Below are 19,369 nucleotides of genomic sequence, written 5' to 3' on the forward strand. Positions count from 1 at the left end.
TTGTTCATGATAAACTCATAAGGCCAAATCCTTCCCCTCGTCCTCTGCCCTCTTTCATCTGCTAGGCACCACTCCTGCATGTAAAGCAGTTGAAGAGAGTCCCTATGTGGCATAGAGTCAGCTTATCCAGCTCTGTGCCCCTACTCTGAGTGCTGGACAGTGGAACGGCCTCTTCAGAGCCATTATCTGCTAGCATGAATTGGAGCAGGCCCATTCAAAGTTACAGCCTGTCCAAATCTGGCCAATCTCAGGATCAGAAGCTGTAAGTGGTAGGACATATGGAAGTTGGCAGTAGCTGAAAATTCAGCCTGTGCCCTTGTCCCAAATATTTTACCTCGATTTCCAAAGCCAGCAAAATGGGGAAAAAAATGTCAGGAATGGGGAAATGTCAAGGAGTGTATTAGCTTTAATATTTTATGGGACTTTTGTGAGAACTCAAGTGTGGGGGATAAACACTGGGACAGAGCTGTCCCAGAATGGGGCTGGTGAGGATAAATACTGCTTAGAGAATGCAATAAAGCATTCTGGGTTGCAGTGCAGAGGCTATTCAAAATAGAATGGCAATGCATACAGTAGGGACCAGCAGAAACCACCAAACTTATTTTCACCAGTAACCTAATCTAGATCTGAACACTGGTCTCTAGGGCTAAAAGAGTAAGTGCACCATCCTCATTCTGCCAACTGTCTGTTTCATCCCTGATGCTATATCAGTTAAGGCCTGAAGGCTATTTTCCTTTCATTGTGCTACACTAGAGCTGAAAGCTGAGACATCTCTATTACAGGTGCCCATTTTGTATGACTTTTAAGGGAAGACGTAGTAATGGCAGCAGCTAAATCAGAGGCTGGGTTGTCACTTGTATTACCATGCTCCAGGTGAGATGGTGGCATGTCCTCACAGCAAAAAGATTGTGCCTTTGAAGGACAACATTTAGTAAGAAATAAAAGTAAAACAATCACAAAGGTTTGAACAGTGTGTGGGTCCAATGAATGTCAGCACATCAAGGAAAATGTTTCTCAATTCTGTCAGCCATTTTCAAGTTCCTCATGGTCCTCTGGTGACACTTGCAACCTTTGGATAAACAGCTAATCAGGGAAGCCGGTGTTTGTGCTCTTCATTTGGGGGACCAAGAACTTCACCTTCCCCACAATGCTGGCAAGCTTCAAGTTCAGGGAAACCCAGGCACAGGGTTCCACTTGTCACTATTTATGTACGTGCACTGGCCCCCTCACAATCTTCAGTGCTATGTTCACAGCTCCTCTGACGTAGGGAGGTGTTAACTCTGATTTACAGATGGAGAACTGAGGCACAGAGTGGATTAAATGACTTCCCCAATATCACACAAGGAGTCTGAGGCAGGAATCAAACCTAGGTCTCTTGCGTTCTAGTTCAATCTCCTCTCCACTCAAGACCCTCTTTATTAACCAGCACCTCCATTCCTCTGCCACCAGCCAGACAAGGAGCAAGAGGGACAGTAATAAATAATGACAACCACCGTCAATAAATCCCCAGCTGCCTCCAGGGGAAGAGGGAGGAAACTAGACCCAGGTGTGACCTTTACATTGTGGTGATGATGTTTAAATTAAGGAAGCGGACACCATAGTGATGAGCTCAGTACAAATATGAGGGAAGGAGAGAAAGTAGAAGCTCTTGGGCAGTTCTTGCATTTTCTGAATGGAAGCTGGAGTGCAGTGAAGTAAACTCCACAGGTCATAACTGACCCCTGGTTAGTCAGGATTTCACTTTGTTGATAGAGGTGAGTGAACTTGTGACATTAGGAAAAACAACAAAAATAACTGCTCCTCTGTGAAAGCTATAGGGATGCAGAATCCTGCAACCCAACTAATGTAAACTCCATTAAACCTATTTGTTTCTATTAGCACCTGGAGTCCCCTGCTGAGATCAGAGCTCCATTGTCCTAAGCACAGGAAATGTACAGTGCAAGACAGTCCTTGCCCCAAAGAGCTTCCAGTCCAAATAGACAAGAGAGGCACATGATGGGAGAGGAAACAGGTGCAGAGAGATGAAGTGACTGGCCCAAAGTCACACAAGAGTTGGGAATAGAAGCCAGGTGTCCCAGCCCAGTGCCTTATCCCTTGGATTACACCTGTAGTGTAAACTTACTTATACTTACTTCTATGGCTAATGTACAGCAGCATGTGTCTGTGTGTTGTTGTGAATGGTTGCTACAATATACCACAGTATTCGTGTAAAGCATCAGACCAATTTTAAGGACACACATTAAAGAAGTGTTGTAAGACCAATGTTTTAAGTGGGTTGGTTTTTGCTTTTACCCTCACAGATCATGGACGGCAAATTGTGGTTCCAGTTGGACTGTGGAAGTGGCCCAGGAATCCTGGGCATTTCTGGCAGGACTGTTAATGATGGGAACTGGCACTCGGTCTTCCTGGAGCTCAATCGGAATTTCACAAGCTTGTCACTCGATGACAGTTATGTGGAGCGGCGCAAAGCCCCCCTCTACTTTCAGACTCTGAGTACCGATAGCTCTGTCTACTTTGGAGCCCAGGTGCAAGTGGATAATGTCCGGAGCCTGACTGACAAGAGGACAACCCAGGTCCTGAGTGGTTTTCAGGGCTGCCTGGATTCTGTTATCCTGAATAACAATGAACTGCCGCTCCAAAACAAGCGCAGCAGCTTTGCAGAAGTGGTTGGCCTGACTGAATTAAAGCTTGGCTGCGTTCTATACCCTGATGCATGTGAGAGGAATCCTTGCCAGAACGGAGGGAGCTGTACTAGTTTGCCATCTGGTGGTAAATATCTTTAATTACATTTTCTTTTTTTTGTGGGGGGGGGAGGGAAGTCAATGTCTGTCTCATTCAGTCAATTGCAGTGCTGTCTGTGGTGTTCCCGGGATATTAGAGATACAAGGTGGGTGAGGTAATATCTTTTATTGGGCCAACTTCTGTTGGTGAGAGAGACAAGCTGTCATGCTACACAGAGCTGAAGAAGAGCTCGAAAGCTTGTCTCTTTCACCAACAGAAATTGGTCCCATAAAAGATATTACCTCACCCACCTTGTCTCTCATTCAGTCTGTCACAAGTCTTTCAATGCGGAGACATGTTGGAAAAGTCTCATAAACTCTATAAAAGCTTTTTAGGTTTGGCAAAGTTTATAAAAGCTGCCAGCTTCATAAACAACAACTAAATGGCACTCACCCATTCTCACTGTATTAGTATTCAAGGAGGAGATTGTCTTTCACTAGGGTTACTATAATCCTATTTATGTAGACACCAATAGCATAACAATTACTGAAGTGCTCAGCTGAGGCTTTCAAAATCCATTTACAGCCACAGAGGTTGCAAACAAAACTGGTGATACCTAATATCCATCACAGCTTGAATCGTACGGTTGTGCTTCTCTATATAAGCTGGCACAGATTGTTACTTAGACTTCCACAACACCATCATCCATTTTTGAGTATATAATTTGCTTACATATCTATATATTAAATTGTGAGTCTAAAGCGTTATAAAACTGCAGATAAAACCCACGTGCAGTGGAGTCCCAGGGGGAACTGAATGCTTCAGGGTCTTGGTAACAGGGCAAAGCCAGTAGGTCATTCTTTTGACTCACACCTGTATTAGAGGTGACCGTTCCTGTCTAGTGGCAGTTTGACAGCTTGTGTGAAGTGGGTTTTGTAGCATCAAGCTAATTCCTAATGAGCAGGTGCCCAAATCACAAAAAACACTGGGATCATTGGCAGTCCTGTCAGTGAGAGTGTTGAATGGGTGTGGAGACAAATCTACCTGCTTGATGCTACGGCTGGGCCCTCCCAGTCCTAGTTTGCAGCACAGAAATGAGGAAGCTTTTTTTCTGCTGCGCACAATTCAGTGCTTCATTTTCCATATCTGTCAGGTTGGCACCTCTATTCATGCCTCTTCTGTGGCCCTACAAAGTCCCAGGACCTACTCATCAGCCACCTCGTGGCACTAGCCATACCTGGTTCTCTGAGATTGTGGTCCCCTTTTCCAGTCCTTCATACATTCACCTGTCTAGGTAGGGTTCCTCAATGCAGCAACCACTGACTCCTTGGACTCCTTCTTGGAAATGTGGGTGTTGCCTGGGATTCTCTGCTTGGCGGCACCTTCCGGAGCCCTGGTTTTGACTCTGTGACCTGCACTTCTATCCCTGCTTTTTTCATTTTTTTGTCCCCTGTAATCTATTGATTTCAGGGCTCAGTGGCCCCTCCCTCACCTGAAGGGGTAGAGCCTTTCCTTGTCTTTGTGGGCTCCGATTCCAGTTACTAAACAATCTGGTACCTTTTCCAAGCACCTGTTAGTAATAATGTTACTTAGCATCTGTTTATTGCTTCTCAGTCCCAGCCCTGCACAGACATTAAATAGTTCAACTGGACTGAAATTCACTTTTGGAAATGGAAGAAAATCTGTGGGAAACTTGCACACTCTGGTGTCCTTCCCTCTGTAAAAGCAAGCTTATTCTTCAGCAGTATTGCAAGAAAACACAGAAGCTGAATTTTGGCTTTCACCAGAAGGAAGTTATAAGCACTTTCCCTAGTGCTCTTGTGCAGAAGGAAGCCATAACTGGTCTGTCTGTGTTCCCTGAGCATATGGAAGGGGCTCACTGAATGGCCTCCAGCTGTCCTTGCTCATGCAAGGTACCTTCTTCACAGCTCCGCTAGTGGGAGGTTTAATTTGGCCCACAGCACCCTGTTGCCATCCCAGTATTTACCTCAGTGCTTCCTACTTGGCTTTGGTTCACAACAAGTAAGATCAAGGATGAGTCAGGGAAGCTGTAGAAGTATGGTCAATTGAAGAAAGTGCAAAGATAGTTAAAAGAAATGAACTCACAGCACGTACATTAGCAAAGCATCTCAGTATTAACACCAAGCATGGCAATGGGACTTCAATGTGCAGCACAAAGACAAATGTTGCAGCTTATGTGTATGTGTAAGGTCTTTACCTGCGAATGTAAGGAAAGACAATAAGCAGCAGGCAATTAAAGGGGAAAGAAAATATTTCTGAGTGAAAAAGAGGTAGTGGCTTTTGAGAAACTGCTAAACAAGATTATAGAAATCCCAGAAAGTAAAGATGAAACGTTAACTCAGATTCCATATATAATAAATTAGGTCAAGTATCACCAACTTAGCAAGCTGGGGAGAGTAGGAACTGTGCCTTTTATTAATTTAACTTGAATCTATTTATTGTATTGTCTAGCAATTGCATGGTGAGTATATTGAGACCTTTCTAACAAATCACTTCATGGTAATTCTTTTTCCCAACATCATATGTATTGCCAGTTTACAGGAGGGCAGTGCAGGGGATGCATGCAGCTCCAAATGTTGAGTCCATTTTATTATTAGAATAAAATAAACGGTTCAAGTCAAGATAATTTACTTCTGGAATCCAGGCACTGAAGTTATTTAGACTTGCAAACGTTATTGCCTCAATGAGGAGGCAAGTGCCCAGAGGGGATATTTCAGCTGTCTCTAGTTAAGAAATCTGTTTGCTCTTTTTACTGTTTCAGCAATTTATGTAAATAAAAGATTGTTATAGTACCATAATTTCAAAGCAGTGGGCCCTAACTATACGTGAGTGGCTCTATAAACCAGCCCGCTATGACAAGTCATGGCCATTTTTTTCCACCAGGCAAAACAATCCTGTTAGTGTGAGCCATTCTCAGTATATAAAAAGAGCATATAATGAAATTGGGTTGAAAGGAAAACCCTACACCATGTCAAATGCTAGTTATATAACCACAAATTGTAGCATGCTTTTAAGGATGGCAGAACATTGTGCTTGCTGGCACCGATGGTAGCACCCGCAGTAGATTTAAAATAAAATATACGAAGCTTCATTTTTATCTTAGGAAAGGAGATGGCAGCTTTTCTTTGGGGGGAAAGTGCGCACACATATATTTTGCTACCAAAGGGGCCTGATTCTGGTCCAGTTAAGTCAATGACTATAGGGATAACACAGCAGCACCTACAGCCCAGTTCTTTACATAGCACCTTACTTTACATGTAGGGTCATTGAAATCACTGGAGCAAGGTGCTACTAACTATGAACAAGGGTGTCAGAATCTGTCCCAAAGTGAGCAGTGTTCAGCATAAATGCAGAATTTAGTTGGATAAATTTTGAATTTGAATGTTCCAGAGTAGTGTGCATACAATTGTAAGTTCCCTTTTCCTATAATAATCCTACTATGATTTACAGTGAAAATAAGAGAAAACAAAGAGAGCTCAGAGTTCTATCTACGACCAAACACTGTGACGTCAAAAAGTCATTGGCAGTGTAGCAGGAGGCAGGGGGCCATGCCTAATTTACATATAATTTGCATAAAGTATGTAAAATGAATGCAGACATCCATAATGCTATCCCTGAGGTGATACCTTCCTTCCTGAATAGAAATGGCTGGTTGTTTCTGTTCATCAGCAATAAAACCTACATTTGATCAACTTTGGTTTCCTCTTGCCATTACAGCTTTCAAGGCATTTTTGGGCTAGCTACAATGAATCTCAGTCCATTCTTTGGGCACCCTGAGAGAGAGAGAGATGACATATCTGAAGGGAAAAAAGACAAGTCTCAACAGATCAAAGTTTATTGCTAAGACATATAGAGGGGCTGGGACCAGAGGCCTTCTGCAAGGGGTTCTCCAAAATTAAAGTGGTGGACCCTATAGGTAGAACTGTACAATGTGAGCAGCTCAGAAGCTGAAGACCGCATGCTGTTCATGTAGGGAACTTCCACCAATACAGAGAACTGCTTCTGATTGACCTGTGTGGGCATTCTGCTCATGAATGGAGGAGGATAAGCATATGGTCCATAGGATGATGTCAACCAGGAAAGGGCTACATGTGCAAAAGAATCTAGAACCTGAACATGAAGTCCTTGACATAAGGTACCAGGAGCCAAAGCAGTGGCTTACATAGAAGTATGGTCAGCTAAATTGATCGTGGCAAGGAGGAAGGATGGCTTGTGGGTAAAGTGCTGAACTGGGACTCGGGAGACCTTGGTTAAATTCCTGGCTTTTCCACAGACTTGGTGCCTGCCCTCTTGGCAAGCCATTTAGGGAATGTCTACACTGCAGTTGGGAGTGTGCCTCCCAGCCCGGGTAGACAGACACATGCTAGCTTTGCTCAAGCAAGCATGGGGAAAGTAGCAGAATGGACATTGTGGCACAGGTAGGGTAGCTACCTGAATACAGACCTAAAGGGTATGGGTAGGATTGTACTGGGATGGTTAGCAGTGTCCACACTGCTATTTTTAGTGCACTATCTTGAGCAAAGCTAGTGTGGGGTGCTAGGCTGGGAGGCTTGCTCCCAGCTGCAGTGTAGACATATCTTAATTTCCCAAAACCACAGTTTCCCAACTATTTAAATAAATGGGAGTAATAACACTTTCCAGGGGCATTGTGAGAGTAAATTCCGTTAATGTTTCAGAGTGGTGATGCTGCTGGCTTATACTCCAAAAAAAAACATATCAAAAGAAAACTATCAAGGTTGCAAAACCAAGCCCTCGAAAAGATTGCCCTTGCAACCTCAGTTTGATCCCCTTGTGTGTGTGCATTATAGTAAGTCTTTAAATATGTGATCACATACTATATTTTCCCCAGGACTCCTGCCTCATTCAGTGCACACTTAATTAACATCTATTCAGTATTTTGTTTTCTCTTTATTCAATGTGTGGCTGCATGCCTTATTTATTGTACTCTATTCAAGTCGTGTTCTAAATACATAATTACTAATTTCCTCATTGGTTTTCTGTGGCATACATCACAATTAGCAGACAAAGGTAAATGAAGATCCAGTGCCTGGAAGTCAAAGCAAGACAAATTCAGATTGGAAATAAAATGTTAATTTTTAACAACAAGGGTAACTAATCATTGGAACAACTTTAACAAGGATCGTGGTAGATTCTCCATCACTGGCTATTTTTAAATCAATATTGTATGTTTTTCTTGTTCAGACAGGAATTAATTCAAAGAAGTTCTCTGGACTGTGTTATACAGGAGATCAGACCAGACGATCCAAGAGGTCCCCTCTGGCCTTATCTATGAATCGTTAGTAGCTGTGTTCTCTGCAAACATTAATTTATTTTCACAAAACCCCTGAGAGGTGAAGAAGTGGTATTGTCCCCATTTTGCAAATGGGGAAATGAGGCACAGAGAGATTAAGGTCAAAAATTTCCACTAATTCTGAGTGCCCGATCTGAAGCACCCAGGACCTGATTTGTCGAAGCACAAAGCATTATATATCACTTTATGTGTTCAAAGCACAGCTGGCATATAGCTCCACATTTCCACAGTTTAGACCCTAGGGTCTCAAGTCAGTCACCCAGAAAATGAGGAATACACATGAAAAGGACTACCTGTGGAAAGTTTGGTTTAAGTGCTTTGCCTAGAATCACACAGGAACTCTGTGGCGAAGGCAATCACGTTCTTCCGGGCATCATTTAGCTGCCTTAACCATGAAACCTGCCTTTCTTTTCCTGCAATCCCCTGCCTCATGACTACACATTACTTCCAATTCCTGCAACAGAAAAGGCAGGGATCCTGCACACAACAGCCTTCTCTACTACACAATTCTGGTTCATTCCCAGAGCAGGGGCATCCTGTGTACTGAACGAAGCAGGGATCCTGTGGGGGAAAAATAGTATGTGATCATCTAATTAAACATTCTGTCATAAAGCAAATGAACAAAAAGGCTGAATTAAAAGGAAAGCTTCATTCTGGCATTTCCTAACTTTTGAGTGCTTGACTTTGCAACCTTAATGTTCTTTTAAGAGAGGATTGGGGTGGGGGAGTGTGATTTCCTAGATTGTGTTTTTTTTGTTTGTTTGTTGGTTTTTTAATAAGCCAGATTCTCGTCAGCAGGCTTGGGACCTTTAGATCCATCACACAAACCTCTGCCACATGAGCTAATAGAGTAGCTGATAGTGGATGACAACCTACCACTGCTATGTGGACTGGCACTAGCGGAGGATGAGAGACTTTTCCAGTGGGTTTCACAGCTGTTTTCTGACAAAAGAGATGCAGTGAGACTTAGGACTCTTCAGTTCTTGTCTGTGCTCTGGAGGGGAGTGTTGTCTAGTTGACACAGACTCTTCTGCCCATTTCCCCCAGGTTTGAACCCTTCTGTCCCATCCACTCCAACCTGTCCCTGACCCAGTCCTGATTCTTCCCCGTCTCCTTCCACATCCTGTCCAAGTTCCCCACTCCCAACTCCTAATCCAGAATGTCTCTCCCCTCCCCCACAGCATCTCTCAGTTCCAGTCTCTGTCTCCGAGCTCCGCCCCAACCTTCTTCTCTAGCTCCTTACCTCAGTGCCCCCCTCCCTGCCTCCTTGTCCCAGTCTCTTCGCCCAGCCAGTCCCAGTTTTCCCACTATAGCTCCTTGTCAGATCTGTCTCCATTCCCCCCCATTGGTTCCTAGTTCCAGTCTCCTTGTCCAGCCAGACTTAGTTTCCTCTCCCCGCTCCCCAGCTGCTCATTCAAACTCAGCATTCCCCTTCCTGGACAACTGACTCCCAGTTCTCCCATCGCCCTCTTTCCCTTGCCAGTTCCCGAGCTCCCTCGTATTTTAACCCCCTCCCAACTCCTAGTCTTCTTGCTCAACCAGTCCCAGATTCCCCTTTCCTCCGGTTCCCAGTTCCAGCCTCTCCATCCAACCATCCCAGCCTCTTCCCCTGACCTCTCAGTTCCAATCTCCTTACCTGATAGTCCGGTCATCCACCCCCCAGTCCCAGTCTCACCAGATTCCTTGTCCCAGTCTACTCCTTTCCATTCCCCCAGACCAGCTTGTCCCACTTTGCGTTCAGATCAGATGGCTTCCTCCTCCATGCTGCCTGGATGCCATCAGGGGACATCATATGAGAGCACAGGAGAGACAGGCTCCCTGCTCTGAGTTCCAGTGCCTGGCCTGACCCTGGCCCAGAGCAGCCCTTACAGGCCTTATGAGCCCCTGTAGCCTTGAGCTGGAAGGACCATGGTCTGTGGGAATGGGGCATGCACAGTTTGCTCAGCACTAAGCAGTGAGGAGATGGTACACACTTAGTAAAGATGAAATCTTATAAGATTTTAGCTTCTAAACATCTAAGACATTTCTACCGAGAATGTGCAAACTCCCAATTTTTCCAACTGGGCCAAAGTAGGTTGGACTTTTACAGGGATCACAAAATGCACATCCCTGACACAAAGGCCACACCGCTGCCAAATTTCAAGTCTCTACTCCAAAGTGTGACAGCACTAGGGCTGTTCAAAGAATAGTTGTTGGAAAAGTTTAACATGGGCTAAACAATGTATTTTTCCTTAGCCTTTTGGAGGTGTGGGGAGGGGGAGAGATAGAGATGGATGCACTGTGTCAGCTGAATGTTTCCCCAAACAATCAGCCTGAGGCATGGAAAACGTCAGCCCAAACGGTTGGAGTTTGATAAAAAATATAAGCCACTGAAAACAAGGTCTTAAAATGGGAAGTGTAGCGCAAATAGAGTAGGGGCATTAGGAGACGAGAGCTGAGGAAGCGTTGTTCTAAGTCAGCCATAAAAACGTTGGCATACTGTGGGGCCATGCGGGTACCCATAGCAGTGCCGCTGATTTGAAGGTATACATTGTCCCCAAATGTGAAATAGTTATGGGTGAGGACAAAGTCACAAAGTTCAGCCACCAGGTTTGCCCTGACATTATCGGGGATACTGTTCCTGACGGCTTGTAGTCCATCTTTGTGTGGAATATTGGTGTAGAGGGCTTCTACATCCATAGTGGCTAGTCTGGTGTTTTCAGGAAGATCACGGATGGATTGTAGTTTCCTCAGGAAGTCAGTGGTGTCTCGAAGATAGCTGGGAGTGCTGGTAGCGTAGGGCCTGAGGAGTGAGTCTACATAGCCAGACAATCCTGCTGTCAGAGTGCCAATGCTTGAGATGATGGGGCGTCCAGGATTTCCAGGTTTATGGATCTTGGGTAGCAGATAGAGTGCCCCAGGTTGGGGTTCCAGGGGTGTGTCTGTGCAGATTTGTTCTTGTGCTTTTTCAGGGAGTGTCTTGAGCAGATGGTGTAGTTTCTTTTGGTAACCCTCAGTGGGATCAGAGGGTAATGGCTTGTAGAAAGTGGTGTTGGAGAGCTGCCTAGCAGCCTCTTGCTCATATTCCGACCTATTCATGATGACGATAGCACCTTCTTTGTCAGCCTTTTCGATTATGATGTCAGAGTTGTTTCTGAGGCTGTGGATGGCATTGTGTTCTGCACGGCTGAGGTTATGGGGCAAGTGATGCTGCTTTTCCACAATTTCAGCCCGTGCACATCAGCAGAAGCACTCTGTGTAGAAGTCCATCCTGTTGTTTCTACCTTCACCCAGAATTTCTACCTTCACCCTTCACCCAGATTCCACCCAGAATCCTTCTTTTTGTAGTCTTGGTAGGAAGGTCTCTGTGGGTTAGTATGTTGTTCAGAGGTGTTTTGGAAATATTCCTTGAGTCGGAGACTTCGAAAATAGAATTCTAGGTACCACAGAATTGTATCATGTTCATGGGGGTGGAGGGGCAGAAGGAGAGGCCCCGAGATAGGACAGATTCTTCTGCTGGGCTGAGAGTATAATTGGATAGATTAACAATATTGCTGGGTGGGTTAAGGGAACCACTGTTGTGGCCCCTTGTGGCATGTAGTAGTTTAGATAATTTAGTGTCGTTTTTCTTTTGTAGAGAAGCAAAGTGTGTGTTGTAAATGGCTTGTCTAGTTTTTGTAAAGTCCAGCCATGAGGAAGTTTGTGTGGAAGGTTGGTTTTTTATGAGAGAATCCAGTTTTGAGAGCTCATTCTTAATCTTCCCCTGTTTGCTGTGGAGGATGTTGATCAGGTGGTTCCACAGTTTCTTTGAGAGCGTGTGACACAAGCTGTCAGCACAGTCTGTGTGGTATGTAGACTGTAATGGATTTTTTACCTTCAGTCCTTTTGGTACGATGTCCATCTCCTTGCATTTGGAAGGGAAGACGATGTCTGTCTGTATCTGTACGAGTTTTTTCATGAAGTTGATAGATTTCCACTCAATGCAAAGGCAAGCAAACAGCAGTGGCATAGACAGCATTACTGTACCAAATGTACTAATAGGGCAAGCATGAATACTGGACCAAGTTTTTCAAAAGTCACAGAAACAAACCTTAGGTTAGTTAGAGTCTTGTAATTATAAGTATAGTTACTTCATTTTAATTTTATCAGTGCTATACATCTGGCCTTGATTGAATTGTCTGAACAGGCAGATTTACCATGTCGAAGTGAAAAAAAAAAACACATGTGGGGTTGAGTCTCAGGAGATGGTTTGAACCAGTATGTGGTGAGATTATGGACCAGCAGCCCTCTTTCAGCCCTTCAGCTTCTGCAGAATTCAAACTTTCAACTAAAGGGTAAAAAAATTGCACCCTTACAGCTTTGAAGAAAATCTTTCAAACCTGAGCTGACAGAAGCTGTTTTACCATCTGTATGGATAGACACTAGCTCCCAGAAAGATGCAGCTGCCCCATTATTAACCAGTGAGGAACTAACTCTGAATCCTAATGACATCATAAATATCAACATTGGCTATTTTAGTATGTATCATTTTAACAGCGGTATCTAGCTTCTCTGGGATCATGGGCGAATTATGAGTAGAGAACAACACTCCTTTCCTCCTCCTCGTTCTATGAGCTCTTGCTTTTTACATAAATACCATTAAAATCCCAAGTGGCGGAGGGGGGGGCCCTTCGTAGCATTTATATGGTACTTTTAAATTTTGATGCATTTTAGAGATATTAACATGTGAACTAGGTATTTCTCAGAACACTCATGAGAGTTAAGCAAAGAACAAAAGGCTGCTTTAATCATATGGTCATTAACTGACCGGCTCTCTTTTTCTTTCTCCTTCAGAGAGACGCAAATGAAACACCGTGATTTACAAAAGCAATCTTAAAATCACAACTCCATTTAATGTTGATTTTTAAAAGACTTTAGGATTTAAAAAAAAATTAAAAAGAGTTGGACCGTTTTATTATTTGTATAGCTTTAAGAGACTGCTAATCAGCTCTTCCAGATTTCTTGATTGAATTTTATGGTTTCAAATTAGGTAAAAGAGTCTGACTATAAATTCACAGAAACAAATTTGGTTGCAAGGGTCTTGAGTGAAAGACAGAGATTCATTGTAATTGCAATTTGAACTGCAAGGAACCGAGGGGTAGCCATGTTAGTCTGTAGCCACAGAAGCAAGGAGGAGTCTGGTGGCACCTTAAAGGCTAACAGATTTATTTGGGCATAAGCTTTTGTGGGTAAAAACCCCATGCATCTGAAGAAGTGGTTTTTTTACCCACAAAAGCTTATTCCCAGATAAATCTGTTAGTCTTTAAGGTGTCACCAGAGTCGTCATTGTAATTGCAAGGAAGTCACTGTCTGTGTGAGAAATATAAAACAAACTAGAGGTGGCAGGAATATGCTTGGATGAAGAATACTCTGGTCCCCAAACCAACCAGATGTCTACAGAATCATATCAAAATGCAAATCGGGGAGCTCCCCTTTTGCTCCAATGCTTCGTACCAATCAGCTCCTGGTATAACTGGATTTGAGGCAAAATCTGTTTCTATAGGTCCAGCTCTGAATTGGTGAAGTAAAACTGCACAGCATGGAAACAACATGCCTGAAACTGATGTAAAAGCAAAGCATGTCACAAAAGAAGGCCAAGTAATAGATGGAAACAGGAGCATATGTGTGTGAAAAAGAATTGGCAGCTGTTTGGAACATCCTCTTTAATAAAGTCAAGTGAATCTACGGATAGGGAGCAGCTCAAAGGTTCAGACTGGAGATTCTAGCAACAACAGACACGCTCTCTGCATGACAGCTGCATTGAGTCATCCCATCTGCTACAATGGCACAGTGCCTCCTTGCTTACAACTTCTTTAAGTCTACGGGAGCCAAGCAAACATATGTGAATAGATGAGAAGTGTATCTGTGTAGTACTGCGAGTGTCATTGTTTGCTAGAGGCTCCTCTTCTGGGACCACACGGTGTCCTCGTGCCTCTTGACACTTTACATCACCAAAAAGGGAGAGGTGAGCAATACCTTAGATGAAAGGAAGATGCTGTAGTCAAAGTGATGAGGCTTGAGGAGAGGCAAGTTGGTAGAGTTGTGGTAAAAGCCTTATTAAAAGCTGAAGGACCAGCTCCTCAGCTGGTGTCAGTGGGCACTACTCCTGTTCACACCAGCTGAAGACCAGGCCTGAAGTTTGCAGGGTGGCCTTCTGGCAGACAATATGCACACCTTTAAAAATGTCAGGAAGACAAAGTACACTTGACGGTGTTAGCATCTGTGTTATTATTTATAATAATAAATTAACACGTTTTTATCTGTCATCTTCCTCCGCTCCCTTTCGAAACATCATCAGTTCATCAGTGACTCATACTGCACTGAAGTATATAGACCAATGTTTTCAGATGTGGGTGCATAAAGTTAGGCATTTACGTCCATATTTATGGACCGGAATACATGACCTGAATTGGAGAGGTGCTGAACATCCACAGCCCCGCAACTGGCTTCAATAGCAGCGGGATCAAGCCCTGGACTGTTTGAAATGTGCTCTTTTCCATGCAGAAAAGTTAGAGGTCATTAGTGTTTCCTTTAAGTTTGCCTGCCTTTGTTAGGGAAGCAGATTTATGTTTTTCTTCTCATAGTGCCAGTGGGATAATAGCTAACTTTATCACATGGTATGTACCATGAAATATAATATGTATCGTACCTCCTCCCTGGGGGCCTAAATCTGAACCCAACATCAGAAACAGTAGCCAAAGGGATTTGCTTCAGGGTCAAACCTTGTCACAGGGTGAGGTATGGAATCCTCCGCCCTGACCTGCAGTCGCTGCCATGCAACAAGAACACAGCCACTTCTGAGGGATAGGAAGGAGTAAAGGGAATGGCCAGTCTTTCGGCCCAGGGAATCTTCTCTGTGAACTGGCCTGCTGGCAATACCTCCAGTGCTCAGTGCTTCACTTCTGTTGTTCCCCGTGGAGAATAGTGCTCCACCTATGAATGTGCTGGAGTGAGAGGAATCCTCCTGAACGTGTTTTCTGTGGCTTGGCCTAGCTGTGCAACCGGAAAGCTGTTTCCCTGCTGCTTTCGGTCCCAAGATATAAGCATAGGTAGGTTCCTGATTAGGGTCCTGAGATTAAATCAGTGATAAATGTGGACTCTATTTACCTTGTTTTATGAGTGTTTTTTCCTAACCCAAGAAATGGATCCCTATACTTAGATACTGTGCTGCTTAGTGTACTAGGCTAGCATCTGAGTGCATTTTAAAGGCCATATCGTTGAGTAAAATTTAGTCTAAAATGCAGCTTTGTAAGTATAAATTTATACAACAGAGACTTTTTTGTTTAGTTTATACACTGCCTACACTCCTACAATGGAGCTTAATCTGTTCTGAACATCTGAGAGTTCAGGTTTTCTAAATGCTGCTCTCATGCAGATAATATAAAAAATAATAAAAGTGGTATGCTTTTTTATTTCCAGTGGAAATAGGTTTACTTTTTGCAATCCAAACTTTGGGGTATCATGCTTTATTGCATGAGAATGTGAAAGAAAAATTGACTAACCTATTTTCAGTTTTCAAGCTCAGAGAAATGCAAAAAGTGACAAGAAAATTATATTTTAATATAATTCTTGGTAATTATTAGTAACTTAGATAAAGATATTTGATTTACACAAATGTTTTATTTAGTTTCCTACTGTCTGATTACAATTAGGTCAGGAATCTACTGAAAACATATTAGTTCAGCTATTACATTGTCACATGACAACTTTCTGCATAAAATCTTTTGTATTTGAATTAAATATTTTGGTTAAATTAAATACACAGAGCGATTATAATGCTTTATATAAAAACAGATATACTGCAGTGTTTTGGTCTATAGATGTCACTATTGAGTCATATAATGGAACACTGACACAATCTTGTTCACTCATGCAGTGATTCCTTTCCAAACTGTTTGTAAGCAAATGGTTTTCCAGGTAACAAGAAATCTTCCTAATAGGCTGGCATCATGATATAATGCCAATGGCATTGTCAGTTTCGCATCTCGTAAGGCCACTCTGTGTGTTTTGTCCAGGTCTTTGAATGTTCAGAATGTAGGTCAGAGTGTCTGAATTGGGGGGGGGGGGGAAAACCCACCAACCACCTCATCTTGCAGATGCAGTAGTGACGCCGGAACACAGAAAATATGTGGTTTTGTGATACTTACAGTTGTCTAATAAGATCAGTGACGGCATCCACAACACTAAATTTGTTCCAGGTTATTAATTTTAAACAATGTTCATTAATGTTACTCATTGTTACAAAAATGAGTGTGCAAGGAAACTGGAAGTTCTAGGAACTGTTGGGTTCTATTTCTAACTGCCACTGACCTTCAGTGTGAGACTGAGCAGGAAACTTGGGGCCAACAGTATGATCTTGAATCGTGATTAATCAGTTTCTTAACCATATGCTGCCCCAGGTTAGCTAGCAGCATGGATGTCATACTGCTTTCCCACCTCACTCAGGCATTGGGTGAGTCAGTTACTGTTTGTAAAGCACGCACAGTCTCTTAGATGACAGATTATATAGAAATGTTAAGTATCATTATCATGCCTATTCTTAATTTAATGTCATGCGATTTTCTGTTCTAGTGATGAGATCAGTAAACTCTGGTGTATCTGAATTGGAAATATTTTCTAAGGGTCTAGACCAGGGGTGGGCAAACTTTTTGACCCGAAGGCCACATCTGGGAATAGAAATTGTATGGCGGGTCATGAATGTTCACAAAATTGGGGTTAGGATGCAGGAGGGGATGAGAACTCTGGCTGGGGATGCGGGCGCTGGGGTGGGGCCAGAAATGAGGAGCTCAGGGTGCGGGGGGGGAGGGCTCTGGGGTGGGGCTGGAGATGAGGAGTTTGGGGTGTAGTAGGGTGCTCCAGGCTGGGACTGAGGGGTTTAGAGGTAAGGAGGGGGATCAGGGTTGGGGCCCTGGGAGGGGCTCTGGGGTGCAGGCTAAAGGCGGTGCTTACCTCAAGCGGCTCCCGGAAGTACTGGCCATGTTCCCGCTCCAGCTCCTACATGGAGCCACAGCCAGGCGGCTCGGCGCACTGCCGCGTCCACAGATGCCATCCCTGCAGCTCCCATTGGCCGCAGTTCCCGGCCAATGGGAGCTGCGGGGGCGGTGCTTGGGGCAGGGGCAGCATGCAGGGCGGAACCCCCTGCCTGCCCCTAAGCGCAGGAACCAGAGTGGGGCCATGCCGCTGCTTTCGGGAACCATGTGGAGCGGCCACCAACCCTGCTCCCCACCTGGAGTGCCGTAGCAGGGCAAGCCCCAGGCCCTGCTCCCCAGCTGGAGCTCAAGGGCCAGATTAAAAACGCTGGTAGGCCAGATCCAGCCCGCAGGCTGTAGTTTGCATACCCCTGATCTAGACGCATTTATTTATTCTGCACGGAAGCCCTAATATAAGTGTGGGCGGCTTCTCTTCATGTGCAAGATTGTTGAGTAAGAAGTGCTGCAATGATGTAAAATCTTTTTTTAAAGGCTTTCTCAAAGGATAGTTGCTGATATCGGAAAGTGAAGGATAAGTTACTGACTGTAACTGCTTCTTTGGTGGTGTCCTCTGTTGGGATTGAACCCAGGACTCTTGATGTAAAAACATTTGGCTGTACTCCTGGAAAAAAAAAGATCAACTCTATTAGGGCACAGGCATTTGCAGATGTATAAGCTTCTTATGAGGTCTGGCCACCAGCTGGGGACAAACTTTCACATTGCTATTAATGTGGGTCACACTTGCATGCCAGAATTCCTATGTGACACCCAACCCCAAGTGACTCTGTTTCAATTTACCGGACAGCTACTAAAGTAACCCGATTGTAGCATGTGTTGACAGTTGTATTTATAGGCTCCTGTTGTTACTTTTGTTTTTATTTTCCCAGGTTATCAGTGTAGTTGCCTCTCTCAATTCACAGGAAGAAATTGTGAATCGGAGATCACAGTGTGCTTTCCAAATCCGTGTCGGAACGGAGGGTCATGTGACCCGATAGGCAATGCCTTCATCTGCAATTGCAAAAATGGATTGACAGGAGTAACGTAAGTGAACTACCAGTGGGGTTTCAGAGTAGCAGCCGTGTTAGTCTGTATTCGCAAAAAGAAAAGGAGTACTTGTGGCACCTTAGAGACTAACCAATTTATTTGAGCATAAGCTTTCGTGAGCTACAGCTCACTTCATCAGATGCATTCCAGTGGGGAATTGTCATCTTTGAATCATTTTAATACGAGGTCTTTTTTGCATAGGGCGTCTTGTACCCCAAAGCCTCTAGTTACCTAACAAAGTATAGCCAAATCACGTGGCTTACCAAGAGGCCATATTAACATGATCCAAGAAATTCATGAGGCCAAAGTTTTCCAAAGTGGGTATTTAAAATTGGTTTCTGAAGTTGTTGTTTAGCTCTGGGAGTTCAGTGGAAATTGGGCACCTAACTCCCATAGGCTCCTTTGAAAGTCCCATTAAGGCATTGGAAGCTGCTGGGTGCTCATCAGTTTTGAAAATTAGCTCACTTATTTGGGCACCTAAGTCTTGACTTGGGAGCCTAACTCAATGCATCCATTTTTTAAAATCTTGTTCTCCAGCAAATATCTATTGCAGAAACAGAAAAATCCCCTAACCTGCTCCTCAACTTGCTTCTTCCCATGTCATCTATCCGCTCTCCTGTTATAATTCCTTCAGCTTCATTGCTTACCAATTCCCCTCGATATTTCAGATTCTAGTTCTCATTTCTTCTGCTTTCTCTTACATTTGTTAATTCTATCTCCAGTCCTAAATAACTTTTTATACTCCCCATCACCCAGTCCTTTCCCATATTAGTACAATTTTGATCTCTTTTTCCCTCTATTCGTTCTCTTTCATTTCCATTCCCTTTCTCTTCCCAAACCATCTAAAATCCTATAGAATTTAATAGCCAATGCTAACCTTTTGTTAGGTTGTTTGAACTATTCTGTGGAATTGTACAGCAGGGATATCAATTTGTATTGAATCTCGTGGGATGGTCCAAAACACCTACAGAAAAGTTAGCATTTTTATTACAGTCTCTGAGCCTGATTCATCACTGTATTGGTCCAGTTTTATACCGGTTTCACTCCACTGAAATCAATGGAGTTGCACCAGCATAAAACCTGGGAGTAATGCAATGGTGAATCAGTCCTAGGAGCCTTTTCCTGATGAGTAGGATTAATCAGTTCTTTTCTCCAGTATGTTTTCTTGTCATTGACTTAAAAAGCAGCAGAACTTGTTTCCCTCTTTAGACGATTTTAAATGTTGTAATGTGGCTGGATAATAATATGTTCATTTGCCAGATACTGGCAGAGTACATAACACAAT

At 43.6% G+C, this 19,369-nt stretch overlaps 1 protein-coding gene across 1 annotated transcript in view; it reads left to right on the top strand.

Annotated features, from left to right (window-relative positions):
• The window catches only part of FAT3 (FAT atypical cadherin 3), a 561,724-nt gene that overhangs the window by 520,767 nt on the left and 21,588 nt on the right, over positions 1–19,369 (top strand). The window contains exons 24-25 of the mRNA XM_084627262.1: positions 2,301–2,769; positions 17,928–18,081. Coding sequence (XP_084483388.1) covers positions 2,301–2,769; positions 17,928–18,081 — 623 coding nt within the window. The remainder of the gene's footprint in view (positions 1–2,300; positions 2,770–17,927; positions 18,082–19,369) is intronic.

Source organism: Lepidochelys olivacea, assembly GCF_965140295.1.
Source record: "Lepidochelys olivacea isolate rLepOli2 genome assembly, chromosome: 1".
Taxonomy (NCBI): Eukaryota; Metazoa; Chordata; order Testudines; family Cheloniidae; genus Lepidochelys; species Lepidochelys olivacea.